We start from the raw sequence: 13,060 nt of genomic DNA on the forward strand, positions 1-13,060 counted from the left end.
ATTTAAATACTCAGGATTAGGGAGTTCAAAAATCCTTAAGTAAAAGTGATCCTTGTCCTCCATATTGTACACATGCAGCGGCTGGCACTACTTTAATCTCTATTATTATTGCATGAGGCATCCATTCCCCAGTTTATTAGCGAGAGGACACAAGTGCATTTGGCAACTGGCCTGGGACTCAGATGATGCAAATAGCACAAAAAGCATGCAACAGAGACAGTTTCACAAGACAGACAAGGAAAACCAAGAGGTGAAAGAGTTGGTGTTTTCTCTATATTCTCAAAGATTCCTCAAGAGATTCTAGCCCCCCCTCCCCAAAACCCACAACAGCAACACTAACACTAAAATAGGCCTTTAAACTTGATGCCACAAAGAATGATGAACAAAATGAAGTCAAAAGAGCACAAATTTATTATCATTAAAGTAATACTTCCCTACTGATTTGTAACAAAACAGAATAATATATGTCTCCTTCAATTTGTGCCACACTACACTTATAGGGTGAGTGATATATGATGCAAGTCGAAGTCAAGAAAGTGTGTGCAGGCAGACCCCACAATGAAGGCCCTCGTCCACCGTGACAGCCGTATTGATTTGGCCTTCTCTCTCCTCTCTCATAAAGCTATCTCTCTCAGACCACTTAATCCTAATGGCTGGCTTTATTCACTTTTTCTCCCACCTCAACACCGAGCTCAAGCAATTTCACACAATATTAGAGATGATACGGCCCAGGATATTGATAATGGTGGGGAAATATTCTGACTTTAGTGGATAAATTGCATTTCTGATCACTGGGTATTACGTTACCATATAAAAACAGCAATTTCCTTTAACTTTTTTTGTTATCAGTGCATTTTAATGATACTTTGATTATTGAACACCCTACTAATGTATTTTCTCTCAATTTCCAAACAACCTGTTGGATGCTTTGCATGTTGTTCAGACATGTGTAAACCAGCGACTCCTAGCAAGAATAATCTGCAAAGTGGAGACCAAGTGTCCAAAGTCTGGCTCTGCTAGACAAGGGGTGCTCAACTGGGGAAAGATCTAGTCTGGTAAATGAAAAAAGCGAGTGAAAGTGAAGTGACATACAGCCAAGTATGGTGACCCATACTCAGAATTCGTACTCTGGATTTAACCCATCCAAAGTGCACACACACAGCAGTGAACACACCTCCTGAGCAGGGGGCAGCCATTTATGCTACGGCACCCAGGGAGCAATTGGGGGTTCAGTGCCTTGCTCAAGGGCACCTCAGTCGTGGTATTGCCGGCCCGAGACTCGAACCCACAACCTTAGGATTAGAAGTCAAACTCTCTAACCATTAGGCCACGACTTCCCCCGATGTTGCACATTCACACTAGCCAATTTATGCTGCACTGACAGACACAGACAAGCGGCAACAGACAAATTTGTCTGGTTTTGTCAGATCAGTGTTTTATCCCTGTTGGCATGTGCTGCCAGTGGTAAGCATTTATTGAACATGTTGAATCGGTGTTTGTCGGCTCTTGAAATGTCTAGGTGTGATATAATGTAATCTGGTGACCGTCCGATTTGGTCTGCGTCTGTTGGTGTGGTGTGAGTTGGCTTTTAAACCCCATAAGGGCTCAAGCACCCAAAGAGCAAAGACAGATCGCAACGTAATATGGTGTTGCTCCATGATGACACCACTTTTTGTAGCCATATAGGCACTATGCAAAACAACTCATTAGGCACTTTTCAACTGTCGGGCCAAAAGCAAACTTGCTAATGCAAAAGGCCAGGGCCAGTCGTGTTTCCACTGTCACTTCCGGGACTTGATCAGGCCTCATCGCGACTTCCTCAGGGCCAACGGCCAGGGTATTTTTTTTTTTTTTTGGCCCAAATAAGCTGTTTTAAAGTTAAGGGATCACTGTATGAGGCAGAAATTTATTATATGTTATGCTAACGACTACAGTGTTTCCCCATACATTGATTTATTTGTGGTTGGCTGCCACAATATCAAAACTGACTGCCACAAATAGATTTCCCAAAAGGCTTTGACTTTGTTGAATAAACATGAGCACTGCACATTTCAAAGTCCAAACCCGGCGTGGGTGTTTTCATATCACTGTATTTCTGAAGGAAACCGAGTTTCTTCAGAAAATTTTCGATGTCATTTTCATTTCATCTTGCCTGTAATGCCTGATAAAGCAGCATTTGTGAGCGGAGCGCTGCTTTGTGTACAGCCGTTACCGGGGAAACTTCTATATCGTCTATATGAAACAGACTGCCGCAGCGGAGAGAAGCGTTTATGTGAACTTGAATTTAATAACTTAATTGTTAATCTGTACCTTACATTGAACTACGGAAAAGCTTCAGAACACTTGAAATGTAGTGCACGAAAACTTTTAGTTGCTTTATCATGTTTTGTGCCTTTCGTGGGGCTCAACAATAACACAGAATAGTACACACACAATATCGGATTTGGATCGGTCTCGTCTGACCGATACCCGATCTGCAGAAAATGCCACTATCGGAGCCGATACTGATCCTGAGTATCGGATCGATGCATCCCTACTATCCATCAATCAATGCAGCATTATGCCACCAAAGTGTGGATTCAAAGGAGGACCCCAAGAGTTAAAGGTGAAGGTCATATTTTTATTTAAGAACACTTAGAAACCAAAATATCCAAAGTTCATAACCAAAGAAACCCTTAAACTACTGTGGGCTTGTTCATTGCTGAGCTGAATGAGGATAATATCAGCAAGCAAATATATATATATATATATATTCTCACTCTTCTAATGTAAAGCAAATAAAATGTAAAATGAACTAGATTTACATTATAAACGCAGTAATATGCAAACAGTGTCAAAAGCTTGGCACTCTCTCAGATAATTTCACTATGAAATAACATTCATCCATGCAAAGCTCTAGCTTGTGATGAAATTATAAATAATAGATGGCACAGGCGTAAATACATCTCACCACAAATCCTCCAACTGTCTGCAAAGACCAGTCTCTTTATCTGTAGGTAAGGGCAGCTGATGTGTTGGGATATCATTCTTTCTGTCAATCTAACTGATCATTTTTGGCTGAAGAAATGCTTTGACAACAACATCATGGCCAGCAGGTGATGGATAGGCCTGTTGTTTGGCACTGACACAGCAAAGGGGAGGCAACACATACTGTACAGGGGAACCATATGAAGAACTCAAGATTTTTAACTAAAGATCACAATTCTCTGAAACTTCACAGTGGAGAAAGTAATTAGATCAATTTCATATGTATCCTAATTACAGAAACACAATGAAGGAATTCAGTAGGGGACATGGCTGCATAGAAACTCAAGAACTTGAATAGTCAGCAACTCGTCGTTTCCTCTTTTGAACACTCGGTTCACTCCACCCACCTTTGTTCATTATTCACACAGTAGATATTCAAAAGAACCATTATGCTGAGAGGCAAACAAAAACGGCTTACTGCTTAAAACAAAAACTAACACTCATACATCAGCGTCCTCTTCAAACTATTGAAATGAACTGAATATGTACTGTAGTTCTACAATAATAAAAATGATTCATTGTGCTTTTAATCGTGTATTGAAGGTGTCAAAAAAGTTTTTTTTTGGCCACTCAACTGTCATGGGAACAACTATGCATTAACAAAAAAGAAAGAAAAAGAATCTGATGCTTCAAAAAGTAGCATAAAAGCCCTGCTCCTGTTTAAAAATTCATAGAAAGGATGATGGCAGAAGACAGAAATGTTGCTAGTTTTGGAGATTATGTTTCAAAAGTCGTTATAAGACAATCAATTGGAGAGGACATTTTGATGGGTTTTTGCAATGGAAATAGGGAGGGCAGGATTCAAGTGAGAGCAGCAAACGCAATCAAAAGACTGAAGAGGAGTGAACGCCTCTCAAATAAGCCATGAGAAGATGTGCCCACAAAAATCCTACCTGACACCTAATTCATCATTAAAGGTGCTGGAGTGTGTGCGTGGGTCTTCTGTGCTGGATCGTTCTACTAGGCATTAATAGTAACAGCGACACGGAGGACGCTAGTGTTGGTGGTTGTAGGCTGATGAAATAAGATTACTGCTTCTGGAGGACAGGCTTTCTTGCAGGAAGAGCACCCAAGTTGTTTCCCAATGAAACTTAACAACATTTATTTTTATAAGCAGAATGTTTTCCAACAATTGGTGGCCATAACCTTGCTTTTTTTTTTTGTCTAATCCTGTTCTTTGAAGACCATTCTGCAAAGGTTACTGCCAACACACCTGCTCTGGAAGTGCCTAGTATTGATTAGTTGGTTCAAGTGTGTTTAGTTCAGGTTGAAGCCAAACCCTTGCAGGAGTGTGACTCTCCACAAGAAGGATTGGACACCTCTTATATGGAACCCCTGTAAGGCCAACAGCAAAACTCACCTTTAATTCTCGAGCCACCTCCAGGTGATTATCATAGACCAGAACATTGGCTGTGAGGTTCATCCTGTCTTTAACAACAGTGGATTCTCCTTCTAATGCATCAGATGCAACTGCAACGTTCAATAAGGGATGTTGACACTTGGTCCCGTCCCACACCTGATCACATTGGATAACCATTAGTTGTATAAACTGGATTTGAGATTCAATGATTTTGAAGATTCAGATTCGAGTTAAAATAGCACCTTTAGTAGGATACAACGACTATCCATGACGGCCTTGGCCAGCAACTGGCAGGTCAAATCAAAGTACATCCCAGGCTTTACCATGGACAGAGAGACTTTGAGGTCATTTGATATCCAAGACTGGTTGGCAGCCCATTGGCGAAGCTCCTGCACCGTACGAATATCGGATTCTCCAAAGTGAAATGATTTGCTGGAGGTACGAGGGACTACTGGACTGTCAGTTGTTCCATCAAATGTGACTGTAGACCAACCAAAAGTGTTCAAGAGCGACATGGAGTCCCTGAACACGTCAGTCTAGGAGGATATGGGAAGAGAAACAATTACCAATTAGAGTCTTAAAGTTAGAATGACTTGAAACTGGTGACGCTCCAGAAATCACCTTAATACATGTCGCCAAGACATTTATTTTAACCGTAACCCTAACTATATTTGACCAATGTGTTTGCAATGTTTAAAATTTAAGGTGTCTTCAAAGTGACAGCTCTGTAAGTTGGCAAGTTGCTGTGTTGTTGCTCGGGAGGCGAATTGCATGACCACTATTTGTCAATGCAAATGTTTTATATGAGTAAGATGCTCAACATAGAACGTCAGGTTTTCCAGAGCCTCTTTCGTGAACATCTTGGCGAGGTATATGTGTTTTCTAGGAATGTTTCAGGTGGTACTCCTTTATTACTTTTAGTCAGGTGTGTCCATTTTTGCTCCTAGAGGGCCACATTCCTGCAAAGTTTGGCTCCAGTTTGCTCCAACACAGCTGCCTGTAAGGTTCTACTGGTCAGGTGTTTAATTATTGCTAAACTTTGCAAGAAGGTGGCGAACCAGAAATAGAATTGGACTTCACTGCTAAAAGGATTAGTTCACTCCAGAATTAAAATTTCCTGATTAGTTACTCACTTCCATGTCATCCAAGATGTTAATTTCTTTCTCTTTTAGTCGAAAAGAAATTAAGGTTTTTGAGGAAAACATTCCAGAATTTTTCTTCATGTATTACGTAGTCATATTGGAAAGGTCACGTGTGACATAGGCAGATTCCTCGGCTGGGATCATGTAGAGCCCTTTGAGGCAGCACTGAAACTACAATTTGGACCTTCAACCCCTTGGTAGTGCACTATATGGAGAAAAATCCTGGAATGTTTTCCTCAGAAACCTTAATTTCTTTTCGACTAAAGAAAGAAAGACATGAACATCTTGGATGACATGAGCTTGAGTAAATTATCAGGAAATTGTAATTCTGGAGTGAACTAATCCTTTTACAGCCAATACGTAATTTGGGGCGACTTTAAGTATTCCAAGGAACAAATAAACAGGTCGAATCTCCTTACCTTAAATCTGTGAAGTCGGATAATGTCTCCCACTCTGAAGAGGATTGGGTGATCCTCCAGTTTTTTAGAGAAGATGTTGCAGCCCACTTTAACATCCGACTGATCAGTGATCTTTAGTGTAGAGCAGTAATCTGAGTGACAAATAATGAGGTACTGACTAAAACAAAAAACTCTAGCATCAAAAATACAGAAGTAGCCACACTTCAACCTTCAACAAAAGGATCAACATTCAGACTGAGAATATCTACAGGTCAATATATACTATAAATCACTTAGTATTCTGAACCCATGAAACCAATGGAAACTTCCACAATCTGCATTTTTGTTTAATTTGACAAATAACATCATTTTATATGAGTTCTTTCTAACATGTCTGATCCATCCAGACTGAGAATATCTACAGGTCAATATATACAGGAGTTGCAGCCTCACTGAGCACTGATCCAGGATCAATTGGTTACCTTTTGGAGATGATGCGCAATTCCCTCTACCGATTGCACGGAACAGGGTGTTTACATTCTGTCCACTTATCAAAACACTGATATTTCAATAAACCAACTGAGGGTGCCAGAGACGTTACATGTCATGATCAATGAAGTAAAGTGTATTTACATGAAGAAAATTGCATGACGTTTGTATGGTTATGCACCATGAGAGAGTGTTTTGGCCATAATTGGTTTGTGTCAGATTTTCTTCAGATGCATTCTAAGACTTTATGGTATAAATAATCTCATGCTAACACTGCAGAGAGCAAACTTCATGGTTCACGATCAGTAGCACAAGCCAAGATCTCAGTTTTGTTTTGGTTGCCTCTGAAATGTTATTTGATCACTAAAGTGCAAAGAATAATTTACAAACTTGCCTCGAAGAAGTCTCCGTCATGACATACTCTGAGAGAAAAGTTCAACTATTCTGATATCCATTAGAGTTTTTTTCTTTGTTTTGACGTCTATTTCGAAAGTGGCCCTGAAAGTCATTTAGAAAGTCATCTTTTCTCTGGCCTCACTCTCCAGAGGGCTCAAATAACAATGGAAGAGCCTATTACAGCCTTACAGAGATGAAGGAAATTCACTGACCTGAACCTTTAGAGGGGAAAGGCTGTTTGAAGAAGGTCACCACGCCATAGACGTTCACCACTGTCCTGGGCTTTAAATCGTTTAGGGGAACATAAGTGTATTTGGCCTTCAAAGAAATAGAGGAATATTGCCATAAAACAAATATTCTGGCTTTAACACAAGTTAAGCTTTAATGACAGAAACTGTAGCAAACAATACCTTATTGCAACATCATTTTCTGTAGACATTACTTAACAAATGCAAGGCAATGCATTGTGCTGAAGCGAAAATACTGCTTTAATGTCAAAAATCCAATGCATGCATTAAAATGAACACTGAGCTAGTTTCCCTGACTTCATCTTCATTTAGTTTAGACTGCATGTGTCTGGAGGCATGTAGTGTTGAAGGACTTGATCTGGCTCAAACAAATTTAAAAGAAGTTTGCAAATTAAAAAGGACGTTGTACTCGAGTGAAGGAACAACCAATCACACAACCAGACAGAGACAAGTCGACAAAAGCCAGTAGACAGAAGCCAATTTAGATAAAGAATCTCCTTGATCTCTGAGGGATAAACCGCATATATGGTATTACGACAAAGTGGGAGAGATCTGACACTTAAAAAAAAACTGCATATAGCACCTCTGAACTGGAGGGACCATGGGAGGGGCCGGCCGAGGGACATACCTATCAAACACATCCATATGGGAAAAATATGAACAAAAATAAATTTTAGAAAAAAAAAACGATATTACAGTAAGAAATATTGTTTTCAGCAAAAGTTCAAGACGACAATGGAAAGGATTTTAAAATGCAAACAGATGACACTCACATAGACAAAATCATCTTTGCCATCCATCTCTAGCTGACAAGGATGTAGTTTGTCTCTGAGAAAAGATGGAGACTTTTTAATGGTGAAGTCTGCCAAAAGGACAACATCCTAAAAAAAAAAAAAAAAAAACATAATTGTTGTAATGCATTTCATGATGTGTTATATCAAACGTAATAAAAATGTTCAGTAAATCATTTAATTCATAAATGAAACTAATAAAAAACTGCAATATCTGATATATTTAATAAGAGTGGGAAATTATATTTATATGCATTTATATATATATATATGCAGCTTGCTAAATTATTTAATTAAACATTTTGTAAGACCAGCCACTGATATTTTTAGTTGCATTTTTTATACAGTACATGCAGATTGCTGTGTCATTTTTATTATTAAAGACCCTCAATATTTATATATTTTGTGTGTGTATATTAAAAGCATGTCATTATTAATAACCTGCTTCCTTTCACATTGAGACCGTTTTCGACTACCACAGAATAATATTAAAAGGTTCCATTATGGACAGAAAAGAACTAAAACAAAAATTCTTCCGAGATTGTAAAGAAAAAAAAAAGAGTTACCAGAAAAGCCTGATATATCAGATATAATGCATAAATTATCATTATTTTTTAAATTAAGACATCTTTTTTTTTTTAAACAGTATTATTTTCTTATTACTGTCCATAGAACAATTATATGGAATTTTCTAAGCCCATTTTATCACCTGCTAGGAGATCATAAATCCACTTCTTTAAAAACATCAAACAAAGAAAGAAAAGTAGAGGTTGTTTGTCAAAAAAGTTGTTTTATAAATTGCACTGCAGATCACCATGTTCAACCTCCATCTTTGAGAACCGAACTTTAGACCATTCCTGGAAACATGAGTGATGACAAGGCATGTTGTTTTCCAGTAAGCAACAGATAATTTTGCGGGTGACACAAAAGAGGATCCTTGGGGAGTAAACGGCTGAGTTTTGACTGAAGGCACATCTCTCAAGGCTGATTTTCTCTCTCGAAGCCATTGTCTGTCAGTGGGGAGCTGATCTGAGCTGTGACCATTGTGTTGCTGGAGGAGAAAAGCGGAAAAATACTGGCTATGCAACCGCAGTGCTTTGCACCCTCTCAAACCATCTTCACATAAATGAGGTTACATCAGATGACCTGTTTTCAAAGTCAGTGAATTCAAGCAGAAATATTTGCCGCATAGATATGACAGGGCTTTCATGTACTTGGATTCTTTCTATTGCCTTTTTGATACTGTTAAAAACTAATCTACTTCTAGAAAGAAACATATATTGACTTTCTCAACAGCATTTAAAAGAATATTTCATATTTTAACCGTAAATTACCTTTTAAACTGATTATTCATTTAGAAGACGCTTTTAGGGATAAAAAACAAAACAAAAGTATGGTTCTTGAATTGGCTCTTCTAGAATATGAACCTACAGCCTTATTTTGTATATTAACTAGATGCAACATGACAAGATTTGAAGATTTTAAAACAACAACATTTTAGTGTGGGCAAGGCTACTCGACACAATGTGGTAAAAAAAGAAAAGACAACTGACTAAATGTCTTGTCATGCATCATTTGTCACAGTTCCCACTTGTTAGGACAAATCTCCTATTAAAATGGATGAGATGTGACTTGCCACATCATGCTTGAAAAAGACTTGAATTTTAACCACAAGCGGGGCAACTATTAATTATTTTGATGTCGGATTTATCTTTTGATTATTTAATTGATTTTCCAATCAATCGGATAAAAAAAAAAAAAAAAAAAAAGAATTTTAAATTTTTATTCTATTTAAACAAAATTTTCTTTTGTTTTGGACATTTTTTTTGTGCACTTGTGCTCCGTTAAGTGACTGACGAATGTTAGTGTATACTGTAGTGTACAGAAGTGTTTAATCGATAATCAAATTCATTGTTGATTATTTTCATAATCGAACATTGTAGGATTTTGCTGATTAGGGAGAAAAAATGAGTCGCAAATGCCACAAACAAACAAACAAACATTTGTGACAGTAATTTAAAATGTAGCATTAGGACAGAGATGTTTTAATAGCACATTTTACGGCATTTGTATAAAGATTTATTTTAGCCAAAATATTTGTAAAAAGGTATGACATTTATATATAAGTAGTTATTTTGGTGCATATAAGTAACAATTTTGGTAAAATACAGCATGGAAACATGACTTGTTACTTAACAAAACTGACTGCTTTTTGCTTTATTTTATATATTCATGGTGATTTTGCTAATCACAAAGATTTAATGTACTTTTTATTTGTATATTTTGCACTAGATTTAGTGATCTTTGTCTCAAGAGAATTATAGGACAAAGGTTTTATAATATCAACCAATCAAAACTCTTATTCACTGTTTTTCATGTAAGAGTCTTTCTGTTGCATTGGTCATATATTAAAATGTTTTAGTCAAAATATTTGTAGATAAATACTGAATAAAGACATCATCATTACACTGGCGCATATAAATGACAATTTTGTGAAAACAGCATATGGAGACATTATAAAAAAAAAAAAAATAAATAAAAAACGCTGACTGCTTTTTGTGTCTTGAATTAAACATTTGCATATAACCATGATGGTTTTGCTAATCATAATGATTTTAATGCATTTTTATTTGAATACTAAGCATCATTAAACACAGAGAAAGCGCAGAATCAAAACTCTTATTTGTCTTTGTTTTTGGCATTTTTTTCATGTAATGCATTAAAATGTTTTAGTCAAAATATTTGTAGATAAATACCGACATTTACTGTATATAAACAGTTATACTGGTGCATAAAAATAGCAATTTTGTGAAAAACAGCATGGAAGCATGCCTCATTATTTTTTAAAAACTTTGAATGCATTTTGTTTCTTGCAATACAACTTTTAGCTATAATGATTGTTTGGGCAAAATGATGCAAAAAAAAAAAAAAAAAAAAAAAAATTGGGAGCCATTATAGAGAAAACACACAAACACTGAGATAAAAAAAAATTAAATCTTTAGCCTTTAGGCTTATCACCCAGACCTCCTCCTCCATCCGTTTTACAGCCTGGAGCCTTGAAAAATATGTACATCTACATATATTTCCCCAATACTCAAATGAATATTTGAAGGTTTTATAGAAGCCTACCCCTTGTCTGGCAGACTGGGAGAAGTCCTTGGCCAACGTGCCAAAGAAAATGACATTGATTGATGTATGTTCAGCAGTTCTCTGAAGGGGGTCCTCCTCTGAGAAAGAGAGAAAGAAAACAGCAAGGACAGAGTGAGACTGACTACAGCTTTCATTTCAAGACTCAAAATCTGCAGGGCTGAGAGCTAAAAATCACAGACACGAGCGAGTCTGAAGCAAGCTTTGAACAAGCCTCTCCAGGCAATCAAATTGGCCCCATATTGCGCCTCTTTTCTCTAGATGTGGCGGTATATTAGTTAACATTTTAATGGGGAAAATCTATGCAGTTTGGATGGTAGATTTTTCTATCCAAATCTTTTCAAACCCAAAGCGGCAGAGCTGCTTTAAACAGGAATGCGAGGTGTGAATGTTGGACAGATTGATTGTCGCTGCCGACAAAACAGATCAGCTTGATACGTCGCAGGTTTGTTCATGATCTTTGTCTTTGAATTTAAATGGGGGAAACTCACCTTTGATCTCTGCTCTAAGCATTTCAATGCCATCTTTCTGTGCGCAAGATATCACAGGACCTTTGTGAACCACTGTAGCCTATTGAGAGGAAAGAACTCATATAAGCACTTTAAAGAACTCAATAGCTATAGTTACAATGTATATTAAGCCACTTCCTCAGCATGCATGCTATACAGCATGTTATGCAAGCATGCATTTGTTGGAGCAGAAACCAGTAAAGAGTGGCTTCAAACCTTGACACATCTGTGTGAGGGTTCTGAGGTCATTGTGAGGCTCGTTATAGATGTGCGCTGGAGATGAGAAGGGACCTTGGCATCTAGGTCAGATGAATCATTGACTTTTTGTACAGGCATGTCCTTTTGATAATAGCCTGTAACAGTAAGAACAAAAATTGATGTGTATATATTGCCAAGCAAAAGACAAAATGCGTCATAACAATTTATGCGTTGTTCTTAAAATTCTTGCTATACTAGATGCATTAATAGCAAGAATAAAGCAACATATGGTACCACAGCCAACATCTCAGAAACATTTAAGCCTATATGGCACCGAGCCACAAAAACAGACACTTAATATGGTTGACTAACTGAGAATGAAGAATTGCATGTACATGCGTGTGCCCATGATAAACATGTACCAAAACTAATCTTGAGAAAATGCTGTGGATCACAAATTACACTAATTAATTCTGAAAAGTCTACGGGTGCAGCTCGCCTTCAATCAATGGAAGCAAACCTGAAATGAAAAACATCTCAACTCAAGCGGCTCCACTGAAACATGAACGTGTACAACAGCCCTTCCTGATGAAGTGGAGTTTCATTCAGTGGAGCTGAACATCTGGATGCTCCATCGAGGGTCTTGATCTTTTATAGACCTTCTGGCCTTTGCAGTGCTTGAGCACTATAGAGTCTCGACCTCTCGTAAACAACATCTGCTAGATGCACATCACTTTAATCTCTGATGAATCGAATCATAAAACATGACAATAGTTGTAAAAAAGCATTTTGGAAATTTTCCTTTTTAGATAAGATTATTAGGGATGCACCGAAATGAAAAAACTTGGCCGAACAAAATTAAACACTGGGCCGAAGGCCGATTACTGAACACAGTTTTTAAAAATTTTTCCACCATGTATTTTGCCATTTTTTTCACACTGCTGACATGTTAACTGCATTAGTGCGGGCCTCTAATAGATCACGTTACGTCATTGTTCAGTACATATTATTCTGTCTTTTTGCTTATTAAGTTGCCAAACATTCAGTGCATCCCTAAAGATTATCATCATATATAGCTGGTTTGCCTCTGGTCTGCCTGTGTGTGTTCATGTGTTTTGGAGTAGCCGTGGCTTTGGAGAGTGATTTGCAGTGTGGGTGAGATCTTATGCTTTCAAAGTTAGCTTGCTATTACCTTCAAAGTCTGAAGATGTGTTAGCTTGAGTGAAATTATATTTTTTACTGGATCAATAATATATGCACATTTCCTTTTGAAGAAAAGTAGAACACTTTAGCACACAATTTTTAAAAAGTACCTATTTAAAGAAATAATATACTTTAAAATAACATACTTAATG

General features: G+C 37.4%; 1 protein-coding gene across 5 annotated transcripts in view; it reads right to left on the minus strand.

Annotated features, from left to right (window-relative positions):
- The window catches only part of pot1 (protection of telomeres 1 homolog), a 31,534-nt gene that overhangs the window by 13,696 nt on the left and 4,778 nt on the right, over positions 1–13,060 (minus strand). For 3 of the 5 annotated variants that reach the window (XM_042752939.1, XM_042752941.1, XM_042752938.1), the window contains 9 exons: positions 11,724–11,860; positions 11,490–11,568; positions 10,981–11,078; positions 7,834–7,941; positions 7,644–7,688; positions 7,025–7,130; positions 5,949–6,079; positions 4,630–4,923; positions 4,388–4,543 (listed from right to left, as the gene is read on the minus strand). In XM_042752939.1, coding sequence (XP_042608873.1) covers positions 4,388–4,543; positions 4,630–4,923; positions 5,949–6,079; positions 7,025–7,130; positions 7,644–7,688; positions 7,834–7,941; positions 10,981–11,078; positions 11,490–11,568; positions 11,724–11,843 — 1,137 coding nt within the window. In that variant the 5' untranslated portion in view covers positions 11,844–11,860. Of the gene's footprint in view, positions 1–4,387; positions 4,544–4,629; positions 4,924–5,948; positions 6,080–7,024; positions 7,131–7,643; positions 7,689–7,833; positions 7,942–10,980; positions 11,079–11,489; positions 11,569–11,723; positions 11,861–12,897; positions 12,985–13,060 lie in introns of those variants that run through there. The other 2 variants (XM_042752940.1, XM_042752942.1) reach the window with 2 other exon arrangements.

Source organism: Cyprinus carpio, chromosome B25 (genome assembly GCF_018340385.1).
Source record: "Cyprinus carpio isolate SPL01 chromosome B25, ASM1834038v1, whole genome shotgun sequence".
Taxonomy (NCBI): domain Eukaryota; kingdom Metazoa; phylum Chordata; class Actinopteri; order Cypriniformes; family Cyprinidae; genus Cyprinus; species Cyprinus carpio.